The sequence below is a fragment of the Drosophila biarmipes genome, chromosome 3R, assembly GCF_025231255.1.
Source record: "Drosophila biarmipes strain raj3 chromosome 3R, RU_DBia_V1.1, whole genome shotgun sequence".
In the NCBI taxonomy this organism is placed as follows: domain Eukaryota; kingdom Metazoa; phylum Arthropoda; class Insecta; order Diptera; family Drosophilidae; genus Drosophila; species Drosophila biarmipes.
The window spans coordinates 12,633,594-12,648,924 of NC_066616.1; the positions used below are offsets into that span (position 1 = coordinate 12,633,594).

The 15,331-nt window shown below is 47.4% G+C and overlaps 1 protein-coding gene across 6 annotated transcripts in view; it reads left to right on the forward strand.

Annotated features, from left to right (window-relative positions):
- The window catches only part of LOC108031208 (segmentation protein cap'n'collar), a 42,291-nt gene extending 27,041 nt beyond the window's left edge, over positions 1–15,250 (forward strand). For 4 of the 6 annotated variants that reach the window (XM_044091068.2, XM_017104443.3, XM_044091069.2 and 1 more), the window contains 6 exons: positions 2,649–2,725; positions 2,787–3,338; positions 8,304–8,741; positions 8,807–8,894; positions 11,839–13,091; positions 13,153–15,250. In XM_044091068.2, coding sequence (XP_043947003.1) covers positions 2,649–2,725; positions 2,787–3,338; positions 8,304–8,741; positions 8,807–8,894; positions 11,839–13,091; positions 13,153–13,521 — 2,777 coding nt within the window. In that variant the 3' untranslated portion in view covers positions 13,522–15,250. Of the gene's footprint in view, positions 1–2,648; positions 2,726–2,786; positions 3,339–7,206; positions 7,630–8,303; positions 8,742–8,806; positions 8,895–9,561; positions 9,913–11,838; positions 13,092–13,152 lie in introns of those variants that run through there. The other 2 variants (XM_044091070.2, XM_044091071.2) reach the window with 2 other exon arrangements.
- Positions 15,251–15,331: the final 81 nt, after the last annotated feature.

The following is a 15,331-nucleotide window of genomic DNA, read 5'->3' on the forward strand; positions in this document are numbered from 1 at the left end:
AACGTTACATAATTGTCAAAGTGTTTGGCCAAATATCAACAACAATCAGCGCTTTATTGCAACAATTTGTGTTCAATCTGTTCACAAAAGCAACTACAACGATCTATACACGACAATCGACGAAATAATAAACCAAAACAGCCAAGACACATTTGACTTTGGCTCTTCGGGCGTTTGTGTTTCTTGGATTATAAACACGAATATTTCATAGACATCGACTGCGTCATCATTGCAGCATCCCTTGAACTAACAAAGGTTCGTAATGTTTTATTGTTTGGCTCGGAGATGTGACCGAGTTTTAAACTTTATTATGCGTTTAGCAAAGCATAAATATGGCGCCCAACGTGGGGCCAGAATATTTGTGGGTAATTTTGTTTTAAATAAATGTTGTATTCTTGAAAAAGATATTAACTTCTTAAGCTAAAGGTGGGTTGGGAGGAGTAAATGTTTTAATAAAAAAGTTCCATTTTCAATTGGCAAATAGCAAAGTATGCACTAACTGTACTTTTCTCTGCGCCCTGGAATCATCGATTGATAACCTATTAAATAATTTTTTATGTGTTTTCTCAACCAACCATAATAAAAACAAGTACAGCCCCATTCAATTCTTCGATTGGGCTTATTATCTATGCAAATAGTGATAAGTGCAGCGCCCAATGCCACCCCAAAGCCCACTCGTTGCCACCCCTGTGAAAATATCAAGTAGCCGTCGGTGTTTAGTGCTCAATCAACCCCATTAGCGGCTCCATTACGCGACTCCCCCACCATATTCCTTGCTAACTTCCTTCCTTCCGAGCAAACTGAAAGGTAACCAAAAATTTGACTACCCCTACCTCCATGGCGGTCAAACAATTGTTGGCCCCATCAACGCCTCTTTTGGGCCTTGTCGCCTAATTGCTGGTGACAGTTGACAGTTGCTCCTGGCCAAGCGGGTGACAAAACAAAGCCCTGCACACGAACCCAAATCGAATAATATTTTCGTTGTCGTTTCGGCCACAATGCGAGCTGGAAACCCACGAAACGAGAGACAATCAACCAAAAACGATAAGTAAACAATTCGAAACCCACACGAACGCATACCAAAATTAACGGACCACGAACTGTTACCAAAAAATTAAGCAACGAAGGGAGAACCCTAAAATAACAGGCTGTTCGCCAGCAAGCCGGAAAAAAAACATGGCCAGAACAGAGAAGAACGGAGCAGGCCCAAAATGGTTGCGATGGAAATTGGAAAAGCAGTAGAGGGGGATTGTGTTCTGTAACCAATCGTAAGAATAACAAAGCATTTGGTAGAACTGTGTTGGCCGGGCCCGGAGAACCGAACTGTTCCATCTGCGATGTTTATTCTAATTTTTGACCCGACTCAAGTGCCCCGGCAAAGGTCGTCATCGTCACACCACTTGAGTCGCTCTCTAGTCCGCTCTTTCGGCCAAGTTGCGCCCTCTGTTCAGCCTTTATTTTTCGGGTTTTCGTTTGGCCTTATCTAGATGTTTGCCCACGTCTGGGTGTCGGGGTTTTCCTCTTCGTGGAACTCGAGTCGATGTTAAGTAGTAATTTTCTGATAATGTCGAATGCCCCCACTCGGTTCTTGACTTGGATTTTCCCGAGAATTTCCAATGCAAATATTTGGCTGCCATCAATGTTTGACCAGGAACCAATTGTCTGCGAGTCAATTGTAAGCGATACACTTGGGGGCAGCTTTTCCATTGTTGTGCCTGGGTTTAGTTTGTGTTTAGTTTAGATACCTGGGAGCTGTCATAACCGATCATCAATTAGGCGGAGATGGAGGGGCTAGGACCGCAGGGAGCTTGGGAAATCGTTCGTTTATTGCAATATTTTTCAGCTACATCCGTCAGACGGCTTGAGTGAAGGAGATCTCCCAGAGATCACGTTTTTATGATTATGATTAATGATTGCCGCAGCTCGACTGACTCTAGTTACTGTCCACTTTGTGATCTCTCCGCTGATCTTTCCAAACTCACGCTCCCACAGGAAAGTGCTACTGTTTGGGACGCTCCTTGTTTGCCTTCTTTCCTGGCCCCGGCATCTTTTCGGCCTTCAAACTGTTTTTGTAGCAGAAAATTGATCACTCCCTGGGGAGTTTCTAGGGGAGTGGGAGTTTCTAAAGGGACGGCCAGCTATCCTGTTCAAATGATCAAAATATTTTCCTATATTTTACATGCTTCGATGGGGTCACAAAGGTCCTGACCCTGGGGGGAACTCTTCCCCAAGGAATGCAGTTTATTTACTATAAATATTGTGGGCGATCAAAAGATTTTAATATTGTTTATTAAATGATTATGCGGAAAAGACATCATTCTTGGTAGTGGAAGACGAGGATTATTGATATTCCCAAAGCTAGATATCAAAACAATAGAAACATTTTCCAATAAATATGAAAATAGTTATAGATATAATAATGTATGAGCTAAATGTTATTTCTTTATATACTATGTTTTGGCTGTAGAAGACTGATGTATTGATAGAAAGTTTGAACCGTTCATTGATGTTTATGTACCTCTCAGAACCTAATAGTGTAAAAATTCAAATCTAAGGGATTGTACACCTGAAACAAGATCAAATTGTATGAAAAATACATATAATAAGAATGAGTTTCTAAAATCGCCGTTTCTTTTTCTCTCCCTCAGGTGAATACATACGCTTGCCCCTGGATGAGTTGTTGAACGACGTACTCAAGCTCTCTGAACTATCGAACCTCGACGAGGTAAGTCGGCTTCCCAACCCGTCCTAAGAAAACACCTTATGTGCTTCCTCCCAACCTCTAGTTATCCGACGACCCGGTGGCCTCCACTTCGCAGGCAGCTGCCGCCTTGAACGAGAACCAAGCCCAGCGGATTGTATCGGAGACCGGTGAGGACTTCCTCGGCTGCGAAGGAGTTCCCAGCAAGCAACGTAGACTCGGCGCGGAGGACAAGGAGACCGATCCGGAGAAGGCTGACGGCGGAGATAGCTTCTCGGTGTGCGACTTCGAGGACCTGCAAAACTCCGTGGGCTCGCCCCTGTTTGACTTAGATGAGGACGCCAAGAAGGAGCTAGACGAGATGTTGCAATCCACGGCTCCGCCCTACCACCACCCCCATCCGCACCACGGCCACCCCCATGCCCATCCCCACAGCCACCACCATGCGACGATGCACCACGCCCATGCCCACCATGCTGCCGCTGCCGCCGCCGCCCACCAGCGAGCGGTGCAGCAGGCCAACTACGGCGGTGGAGTCGGCGTGGGCGTCGGCGTCGGAGTGGGCGTGGGCAGCGGCACGGGCAGCGCCTTCCAGAGGCAGCCGGCTGCCGGCGGATTCCATCATGGCCATCACCAGGTATGTGTGCATCGATCGTAATCCTCCCCACAGACAAAAGGTATATTTATTTATAATTTGATGCGGATGCTCGGTTCAAGTGCTGCCATCCGTCGAGCGCTCCACATACTTACATGGCTGTACACATGTACACGGCCCGCGGAGCGTGAGTGTAGGCACAGCTGGGGTCAGAATAATAGGGATTTTAAATGGGATTTTTCGGTTTAGAACGGGAACAAGTAAATACTTACTTCATTTTCATTTTATATCTTAAAAATATTGTAACTATACAGTATTTTAAATATTTTTGTTAACATTCTCTTAAAACTTTATGAATTTACTATCAAGTAAAATGTAAATTAATAGATATTTGAAGATCCCTTTATTTTGACCTCGGTTGTTGGGTTATAAATGTACATATGTAGTCATCCAAGGATCATTCGCACGTCGCTTTCGTTATTCCCGGGCTGCTTCTCCTCGTTTTGGAGTGGCTCTTTTCACTGTTCGGTATTTTCCTTCGTGATCTGCCTTCCATTTCTTCTGGTTCTTCACGTGGCCGACCTCGGCCTCCGATCCCTCCTCCATCGCAGGGTGTTCTCAAGCACTTGATCTTGGGGCTGCTCTCCTCAAGAGTCGCTGTTGTTGCTGTTTGTACAAAGCTTCAAATCTGGTTGTACATGCTTGCCACCTTGCCCCCATGGTCCCTCCCACCCCGAAAGCCATGCCTTTATTCCGTTTGCAGCCACAAGTTCGTCAATCAGGCCCCAGTCTTCTGGGCCTCTCTTCCCTGCACTCTTCGTTCTTCGCTCGCTTTTCAGCAGTTTCTGGTCGGAACCGACTTTTTGAATTATTATTTTTTGGCTTTTTTGAAACTGCTCATCAAAAATGTACGGGAAGAGCAACAAAAGTATGTTTGAGGCGAATGCGAGCAACGTTAAAATAATAGACATACCTACATACAGATCTGGACGGTGTTTTTACTTGAGGTACGAGCCGTAGTCGCCCATCTTGGTTTTATGTGTACCTTGACTGAGCTGCTCTTCAGTTTTGTTAAGATTTCTAAAGATCTTTCTTAACCCGTTTCTCCCTCACTCTCCGCGTGTTTACTTAGCAACTGTTTTCGTTACTTCTGATCTCGTTTTTACCTTATTTCTTGATTCATCAGGAATGAACTGAATTTGAATACCATTTTGGAAAGGTGAAGAACTAAGTTTAGTACAGCTTCATTTTGTTTTTTATGCGATATGTATTTGTTATCATGTTTCATTGATGTTTAATATCGTCTCGTTACGCCCCACTCTTCGGAGCCTTCCAAACCAATCCACCACAATCTGAGCCAAACAAGTGGTTCCTGAATGAAGGTCTCAGCCTGTGTGCCACCTTCGACCTGCCTAGACTCCCAAACAGAAGCCTCACAGTTGACAAAAGAGACGATTTTACAAAGGCGAAGCAGTCATGAAGTCAGCGGCAATTACTGCAAAGTCTGTTCCCCGGTAGCAACTCTCATGGGCCCGCGCGGCACCTCCTCCAAGAGGAAAACCACAGCGGTCAGCCTGAGTCGGTGGATTAGGCTTAGTCCGGCGTGTTTGATGTGGTCCGTCCAGTTTGCAGTTTTTGTGAATGCCAGCGGGTTGCCGGCTCGGCACTTGCCAAAGCCATTTAATGAGCCAGATGATCGGTTATTCGCAGGATTCCGCCGAACCCTGGTCGGCTAAGTCCTCCGCCGACTCTCGGGGGGATTGTGCATCCCGTTAAGCGGAAAGTGTCATTAGGCGGCTTTAAGCTTTGTTGTTCCAGCACTTCTTCCCTGATCCTAGTGCGAATAATCATTATGCAACTTCCTGATCACATTTAATTTGCCATTTGCATTCATTGATGGTGAGGCTCTGTGCTGCGCTGATGCTACCTGCCCTCAGGTGTCGTTATGGGGATCTACTACGGTCTATGCACAGAGAGAAATGGGAAGGGTAAATGTAAGGTAGTATTTTATGGAAAGGATTAGGGCAATTTCTAGAGAAAGCAATCTTATACAACCAGTTTTCAGTATAAGTTAGATATTGCTAGTGATGTTTTAATGGCAAAAGTAGTACCAGCCCTATAAATGTGTTTTGTAAATGATCTAAAACCGTATAAATACTAAGCGTTGATATATTTTCGTGTGCACCTCCTGCTAATTGCAATCACTAAGCCAAGCTCTTGAGGCGTCGAGTGCAAGGTGGGGGGGTGGTGCGCCTGCGTTCATTACGGACACTTCGCTGCTGGCTCTTGCTCGCAGCCTTTGTTTTTTGTGTCGCTTGCAATGCGCCACTTGACTTTCCCGCATGGGGCCGAAGTGTTTATTGAATTCGGTGGCACTTTGCGGCGCTGCCTGCCCCCGGTTTCCCCTGCGCAGCTTGATTGCATCTTTCGAGCCCGCTCGGCGGTAGCCCCTGCAATTAAATCCCCATTTAGCGCGCGCGAATTACAAAAAAATGTATCTCTTAATGTCCGTCCCTTGCCCCTGCGCCTGCCCCTGCCACGCCCCCTTTCCCCCCGCTAATCGCCCTGCACGGCTTTAATTATGTGAATTTTAAATATTTGCAAAAAGCTTAACGCTGAAAATCAGCGCAGAGCGAGTGAATGAACAACAAAAAAACTTTATTAATTATTTTACAGCATCTCTGTTTTGCTTTGCCCCGCTTCGTTGTTTTTCTTGGCTGTAGTTTTTGCCCCCGCTCTTTGCCGTACGATTTTAATTCAATTTATGTAAACAGTTTGATGGCTGCGGAGGCTCAAGTTGCGCCTCGAACCGAGGAACTCAGACGCGGCTGTCATGGGACTCGATTTGTGCACACACATAAATCAAGTTAATGACAAAAAACACACGAAACTACCGCTCAGGTGTGATGGCTGGGCGCTCGGGGGGATTTGCCGGCCGCTGGCAACAGGGACTAAGTGTAAGCCGCAGAATATCGGTGGTTCCCGGATTGGGGATTTCGAGGAAATGTGTTTAACAAATATCGAATTCAAAGTGCTTGTTTTGCGGATTAAACGCCGATTTTGGGAATGCTTCAAGTCGTTCAATTAAAAACCTATTTTTCATACTAAATGCACTTGTAGCTGATTGCCGCGGACTCCCCTAGTGCTCACGTTCACCTGCTTGTGCTCGTGCACAAAATATTAATTTTGTTGAAGCATTACTTTCCATTAAATAAATTGTTAGCACATTTGCTTCCCGTTGGGTATAAAAATGATCAATGATGAGCTTTGCGGTAGTCTGTGGTTACTTTTAAAATAGTTATTGAGTATTTAAAGTGAGATATTTGTATGTTACTGCTAGGGAACTAGAAGATGCACCTCCCTATAGACCAAGTAGAACTCAAAAGCCGCAGAGATTATAGTCCTAATCTAGCGGAACCTGCATGACAACAGCTAATGGGATCGGCAGTAGTGAAATACTCTCAAATGATGGTAACTCCCCTATCAAATATGCAATCTAATGCATCTTCCGCCCCTTTCTTCGCCGCCCGTAACGGTTGAGGTTGAATTAGAGGTTCCAGGGAACAGATCTTGGGCCCTCAAAAACCCCTAGACGATCTCACCTCCAGATCGATGCATGTGTGCAAGGAGATCGGCTACCGTGTCTAAGTTGGCGGTTGGATTTGTTTGCGTGTGAAGCGTAACAAACAATGGCCAACACCAGAAGTTAATGACAAGACAGTGACAATTCAAATTACACATGCGCGCTGCGCACTCACAGATACAAAGATACGCAGAGACTCAGATACACAGATACAGATGCGGAGCGACTGCAACTGGCTGAAGTGAACGCCCAATGCTCGGCGATGGCTCCTACCTGCCTGGTGGGACTTACCTGTTTGCGCTCAGGAGCGTGTTGAGGCATTCATTAGATACACATGCGCAGGGCGAGCCACTCGGATACAGGTTGTTTGTTCGGCCCGCACTCACACCGAGCGGAGTGCATCCATCTCCGAGCGTCTGTGTGCGTCGCCTTGGCTACTGTCATTCCGTCAGTCAGTCAGTTGGTGCTGGTCAAACGACAACTCAACGTCAACGCGCAGAGGAGTTCGATCGGAATCCAGAGTTCCTTTGTCGGAGTCTTCGCTTCTCGCCTCCGATCCCTATCGGCAATGTCAGTGTCAAAGTGCATCAGCGTCAACGTCAGCCAGATATAGGTGGATCGGATCGGAACGTATCGCATCTCATCTCTGAAAGATCTTAATTGCACATTTAGCATTAAGAAACAAATTGCCGCTAAAGGAATTGATAAAGGATCGCAGTCCGAGTTCGAGGAATATTTTTATTGGAGGGTGTGAGTGCCGTGGGGGGATTTTATACGTACGATGTACACCTTTGCCATTCGCCCACGCTCTGGCTGCGGAATTAGTTGAGTAAATAAATACACCCACCGGTAATTAACAATAACAAAAGGCGGCCTAATGAAGTCGTGGTAGTCTCACGATGCCCGGCCATCCGTCAGCCAGCCCAAGATGCCAAGACTTACAGAGCCAGCTTGGCTTACAGAGGAGTCTTAGGAAAACAGGCATGAAACGAAAATAAAACTGGCCAAGACCGCTGGCTGGGCCGCGAACCCCGAACCCCACTTGTCAATTTGAAAGATACGAATTTCATTTCGATTCCACATTGATCGATCTGGCAGTCAAATCGCCAGACCGATACATTGTGCACGTTTTTTGGCTTACACAGAGCCTCGGATGCCAAGTCGGAGTTTGAGTCCGAGTCTGAGACGGAGACGGAGACGGAGACTGAGACTCTGACAGCCAGGAGATTGTTACTTGTAGCGCAATTTGAATTCGGTTTATTGTCTGGCCGCGTTTCTAGAGAATTCCCCGGCGGATGATTGATCGGTTATTGAGTTATAAGTTTCGTAATGCCGAACCCTTCTCACCTTGTTAATACATCAACGCGGCTAAGCGACGAGCGCCGAATTAATCAATGTCTCTTTGTCCTCCTCTCCGCCTGCAGGGCCGCATGCCGCGTCTGAACCGCAGCGTCTCGATGGAGCGTCTCCAGGACTTTGCCACCTACTTCAGTCCCATTCCGAGCATGGTGGGCGGGGTGTCCGACATGTCGCCCTATCCGCACCACTATCCGGGCTACTCCTACCAGGCGGCGCCCTCGAACGGAGCCCCGGGCACTGCGGGCCAGCATGGTCAGTACGGAAGTGGCGCCTCGGCTCCCCTGCAGCCACCACCGCCGCCGCCGCCGCACCACGCGGCCATGCTGCACCACCCGAACGCCGCCCTGGGCGACATCTGCCCCACTGGCCAGCCCCACTACGGGCACAACCTGGGCTCGGCCGTCAGCTCGAGCATGCATCTGACCAACTCCAGCCACGAGGCCGACGGAGCAGCCGCTGCCGCCGCCGCCTACAAGGTGGAGCACGACCTGATGTACTACGGGGTGAGTCAAATCTATCTTTAAGTCTCAGTTCATCCTTTTATAGCGGTCTTCCCGACTTCCTCTAGAACACCTCTTCGGACATTAACCAGACGGATGGCTTTATCAACTCCATTTTTACCGATGAGGATCTGCACTTGATGGACATGAATGAGAGTGAGTTTCTAAGAATTTATATTTTTTAAGCATTAAGCAAGTCAAGGGAGGTCAGCTTTAGTAGGGAAAAGAAAAAATCAACATTTTACCATTAATAACAATTATTATTTGATAAAGGAATAAGATATATATTTTTGATGAAGTTACTATTTTCTATTTTGTAAGCTATTAGAAAAATCTCCAAAACAAAAATCATTTGTTTCTAAAACTGATACATCACCAATTCCCGCAATTTGCCTAACAGCATTACAATCAAATATTTATTGTATAACTTAACGTGCTCCTCCCAATTACCTAAAATTTCTCCCAGTGCTGAGCTTTCCGATCCCCCAAAAAGTTCTGTTAAATTATTAATAAGCTTTGGGGGCCGTTAAGTGGAATGCGCATCGTCGGCGGCTCCCCACCCACTAGCCACTCACCGCGGAGAGCTTTGACTCAGAACGAGGCGAAGAGCGCGTGCGCAAGCAGCGACAGAAGGTCTCACTCGGCGCGATTCCACTCACCTGGCGAGCTTTTCTCGCTTGCCCACCGTTTATCGTTCTTGCGCGATTAGCATACGAAATTCGTGCAATTAGTTCAGAGTTTGGCCGGTGAGCGGGTGAGCGGGGGCGGGCGAGAGCGGCGCTCAGGTTTCGCGACAGCCACTCACTCGTCGGGCGACGACGAAAGCTAAAAAACAGCGAACCCACTCACTCGAGAGGCAGGGCGAACGGCAGGCGAAAAGAACAGAGCGCGAGCGGAGGCAAGTCAGTCGAGCACGAACAATCGAATACGATAGTAAATAGTAAAGTAAATATTAGAACCCGCAGCGACGCGACTCGAAAACCATTGAAATATACTTATGTGCCGCCGCACACTCGCAGCGCGCAACGTGCCGTATACTTAACGCAATTAGCATAGCCAATTTGATAAATCAGTGACGCATTCGCCTTCGCCTTTACCAGTGTGCGTAACTCGAGTTTGGTTTGGCGCACGTCGGGCGTTCTGGCAGCCCAAAAACGGTGAAGGCATTCAACAGGTGAGAGTGATCGCGCGGATGCTGCTCTGGACCGGAGACCGCTCGGACGGGGTGGTTTTATTTTCGGGCCCGTGTCCGCGCCCCTTGCCAAAAAGAGAGCGAAAGCCCTCTAAATTCTGCCTGTGGCCGCGTAACAATTTTTCATTAGTCATGCCGCACGGCGATCTTTGTTGCTGCTTCTGCTGCCGATTCCGATTCCGACTCTGATATCAGCGTTCTGCCCGCTCTCCCGAGCGGTTCTCGCCGCTCGCTCTCCCCGCAGCCTAATGCCCGCTCAGCAAGTTTTTTTTGCCCCCCCTTTCATTATTATTTGCCGCCTGTTTGCTGTTTACTATTTTTAAACTGCTGAGTCATCGCTTTTCGAAACAACGTTAAAAAGCTCGAGAGCATAGAGGAGAGCCAGATGAATAGTTGCGAGTTCTAGGGGTTGGTGGGGGCGGAGTTAGCTTTCTGCGCAACAAAGACGCTCTCCACTTGGATCTTCGCATTATTTTTACGTACTCCTCTTTAATTTTCACTTTTTGCACATCACGAAACGTGTCACTGGCTTTAACGGTTATCTTTATGGTTTCCGTTATGTCTTGTGCGCTCAATTCGTCGCTGATAACTCTCCTGTTCGGCTACAGTGCACCATCGATATGGGAAATTATGGCAATCCGAAACGAATTCTTGGTTTTGGGCCTTAGCTGGCAGATTTCTTACTAAAGCTTACATTTTCATTCAGTTTTCATTGTAATACATCGATTCCTGACCTTTTGCTTAAAACAATTGACTTTTATGTTATGCACTAAGGAACTATTCCTTGTCAATCTTAACTTATAAAACCCAACTGAAAGCACTTTCCACTTCATGCTGACAAAGAAGGACTAGGGAAAATTTAAAACAAAGATTACTTTCATTATCATCATAGCCAATAACTTATAGGCGACTTCTTCGCATTATTATTGTCATAGCCAATAACTTATGGGAGGCTTCTGCGTAGCCAGCGTTGCCCGTACCCACACACACTTCGTGCTCATACAAAGTATGGCATTTTGTCAAGTCATCAATGTTTATGGTTCACGCTTTGACCTTGCTCGCAGAGGGTATAAATACGCGAGAGCTGCCCCAATCAGCTTACGGATTGATTTGGCTAATTAGCTGCAGGCGCGCAGCAATGTGAGATTGCACTCGGAGATTACTCGCCGTGTCGGTGAGACCCCGCAAAATGTGCCCACAGGGCGTGTAGTTTCTGTTTTTGGACTCCGGGCGGACGGTGATTAGATACGGGGAACAGATCCGACTCCTCCTATCAGGAAGGGGCCAGCAAGATGTGGAAATGTGGCCAGGTATTTGCGAAACAGCGACTAACAGTGGCAGGCGCTCACGAGCTGCTCCTCGCACACAGTCGCTCCTTATCGCCCGATAAGATAAGGGCCAGTGAAATATGGAAAATGACTGCACAGTTTTCAGTACTTCTCCTCGCACCGAGCGGCCGGAATGCTAGTCGTAAATTTGTGCTGAATAATCGAAGCTGCGAGTGATTCAAGGCGTGCCTGGCGATAAGGGCGACCCTCTAATAGGCCCCGTATACGTGAAGTGGGTCAGCCCGAAAATCATCAGGAGAACTAGTTGTACGAGTTCTTTTAGCTTAAAATTGCAACACATCATCAGGCTCAGCGCTTCTGGGTGTGAATTTTCCACTCGTACGATAATAATAGTAAACTGATAGCCCAACAGAGTTGGGAGGAGGTACCTTCTGGAGGGGTTAGATTACTCTTTAACGGGCTTACAAAGATTATTTGGTAATGGTCAGTGTGATCAGTTCAATACTTGACTTGCTTTATTAAAGCTATTTGTGTTTATACCAGGAATAAGGTAGATGTTAGCTTATCTATTCCTAATTCCTAACTATTCCGAACTAATCGAACTCTTCTCCCGTTGCAGGCTTCTGTCGCATGGTGGACAACAGCACCAGCAACAACTCCTCGGTGCTGGGCTTGCCCAGCAGTGGACATGTCAGCAGCGGCTCCGGCAGCTCGGCTCAACTGGGGACGGGAAATCCGCACGGCAACCAAGCCAACGGAGCTGCAGGCGGCGTGGGCCCAATGAGCGGCTCGGCTGTGGGCACTGGAGCAGCGGGCATGACCGCCGATCTTTTGGCCAGCGGCGGTGCAGGAGCACAAGGCGGTGCGGATCGCCTGGACGCGTCCAGCGACAGTGCTGTCAGTTCGATGGGTTCGGAGCGCGTGCCGTCCCTCTCCGACGGCGAGTGGGGCGAGGGCAGCGACTCCGCCCAGGACTATCATCAGGGCAAGTACGGCGGCCCCTACGACTTTAGCTACAACAACAATTCGCGGCTGAGCACAGCCACCCGTCAGCCGCCGGTGGCGCAGAAGAAGCACCAGCTGTACGGCAAGAGGGATCCCCACAAGCAGACCCCATCGGCTCTGCCGCCCACAGCTCCACCAGCAGCTGCCACGGCAGTCCAATCGCAGAACATCAAGTATGAGTACGATGCTGGCTACGCCTCTTCGGGCATGGCCAGCGGTGGCATCAGTGAGCCAGGAGCGATGGGACCCGCTCTGACCAAGGACTACCATCACCACCAGGCCTACGGCATGGGAGCCAGCGGAAGCGCCTTCTCCGGGGACTATACAGTACGACCATCGCCCAGGACTTCACAGGATCTGGTGCAACTAAACCATACCTATTCGCTGCCCCAGGGAAGTGGCTCCCTGCCCAGACCCCAGGCTCGCGATAAGAAGCCTCTGGTGGCCACTAAGACCGCTTCGAAGGGAACGAGTGCCGGCAGCAGCAGCAGTGCCGGCGGAAGTAGCAGCAGCATGGAGGAAGAGCATCTGACACGCGATGAGAAGCGCGCCCGCTCCCTGAACATCCCCATTTCCGTGCAGGACATTATCAATCTGCCCATGGACGAGTTCAACGAGCGATTGTCCAAGTATGACCTGAGCGAGAACCAGTTGTCGCTGATCCGCGACATTCGTCGGCGTGGCAAGAACAAGGTGGCTGCCCAGAACTGCCGCAAGCGCAAGCTGGACCAGATCCTCACCCTCGAGGACGAGGTGAATGCGGTGGTCAAGCGTAAGACGCAGCTCAATCAGGACCGCGATCACTTGGAGAGCGAGCGCAAGCGCATCTCGAACAAGTTCGCCATGCTGCATCGTCATGTCTTCCAGGTGGGTTTGTTTATTATTTTTACTTGTCAGAACACAAACTAATTAAATTGTTACTCTACAGTATCTCCGGGATCCCGAGGGCAATCCCTGCTCGCCGGCAGACTACAGTCTGCAGCAAGCTGCCGATGGCTCCGTTTACTTGCTGCCCCGCGAGAAGTCCGAGGGCAACAGCACGGCCACGGCTGCCTCGAATGCAGTTTCGTCGGCTGGCGGCGGAAGCTTGAATGGCCATGTGCCCGCCCAGGCGCCCATGCATGGCCTTCACAGCCAGCACGGAATGCAGGCGCAACATGTGGGCAGTGGCATGTCGCAGCAGCAGCAACAGCAGTCGAGGCTGCCGCCCCACCTGCAACAGCAGCAGCAGCACCTTCTGCAGTCGCAGCAACAGCAACCGGAAGGTCAGCAGCAGCAGCAGCATCGCAAGGAATGAAAGTACCTGTTGCGAATTGCCGCAACAAAGAGTTGGTTCACTAGCTTCCAGCGCGAGCAGCAGCATCGATCCGAGCAGCAGCAACAGCAGCAGCAGCCACAGTTCGATTACCGCTACGACATGTTGAACAACAGTTACCTGTACTACTGAGTGGCGACCTGGTTATTCTTTTCCTGAACTAGCTGCCACGTGTTGCTGGCAACATTTGATGCACCTGCTGCTCTCGGCCCATTGGAGCTGCCCCCTCATTCATCGCACCATCCTCCCATATATGGTTTACTCATTTAGTCAGCATGATTGTTATTTATTTTTTAATTAATTAATTATTTGGGCTCGTCCAGAGCTCGTCTTGCAAGTTGTTACCCCTTCCGGAGAGCGCAAGCGAAGCCTTCTACTTAATTGCAATTACTAAAACAATACTTGTGATAAATCAGTTCTTCAACTATGAATTCTTGGCGCCCGCAAACGGCAAGCTGACAGACAGAAATGCACAGAAAGAAATAGAACCGAAACGAATGTAATCAAATATGCTTGTATTGAATTTGTAAATCAGCAATCAGCTCACATTCACTCTCACAAATCCACTCATCCGCAACTTATCAACGCGTCGTCCAACAATATTTGATGGTGAAACCGTTTACATCTCTATAATATTAGCTTGTAAAATATGAAAACACGCAGATGGAAAGAGAGAAGTTGTATAAAATAGATGATAAGCACAAACACACACACAAAACGATTGTAAAGGTTGGAAATATTGCTGGACATTTCATGAATTACGCCCGTAAGACACTTAGTCGTAAGCTAGCATCTAGTGAGAGATCTACCACAGCGGTACATAATGTAAATCGTTCTAAATCCATAAGGCATTTATCAAAATCCCATACACAAAGTAACACAAATTAGCGTATCACTTCGAGCTAGCACTTAGCATCTGTACATACATAACTTAAACTTAGCTAACATTTAATAACCAACCAGCGCTAGGCTACAGCAACTAGGAGTGTGCTAACACACCTCAAAGAAACTAAAGAAAAACTAAACAAAAAAAAAGAAAGAAACGAAAACAAAAACAAAATCTAAACAAAAACAATTGCCCAATCTAGGGCGATCCTTTCACAGTCCTGGTAACGGTCTAGTAGATAAGCGATTAAGAGATATTAATATTTAATATTCTTAAACATGTCCTACAGCATAAAGAGTTTAACTTTAAACTAAGCCACAGCTATGCGTAATGATAATGCAGATACAATACGATATCAACTAAACAGATCCGATACGAAAACGAAACAAAAATCTATTGTTAATATAGGCATATGTATTTTAATTGTTGTAATGAATTTCGCGCACCATTGAAAGTCTATAATGAGAGCTACGAAATTCAATAAAAATGCGCAACTTCAATAAAAGAAATTATTTGTTGTAAATTGAAAGTGAACTAATTACCTACTATTGTACTACTACGCCTACGGACATATAAAATAAATTAAAGATCCCTTCGCATATTCTATTAACATAAATTTTGATTAAAAGAGTTGTTGGCGTCCTTGAATGGCTACGGACAGCTGTCGAGGATCTCCAGACACCCTTTGACCAATCCCTGTACTTGTATGTCGCTATATATTTGTGTATGTTTCATATGAGAAATTTGTATGCTTTAAAAACGATAAACTTTTCCTCAGCTAAACAAAGAAAACGTCAAAATTAAAGAAAAACCACTACAAAAATATATGAACTGACTTGTTTATTGGTTCCACTGGGAGGGTGAAATTCATTTTTCCCGGCAATCAGAGCCCAAATAAAACGCATC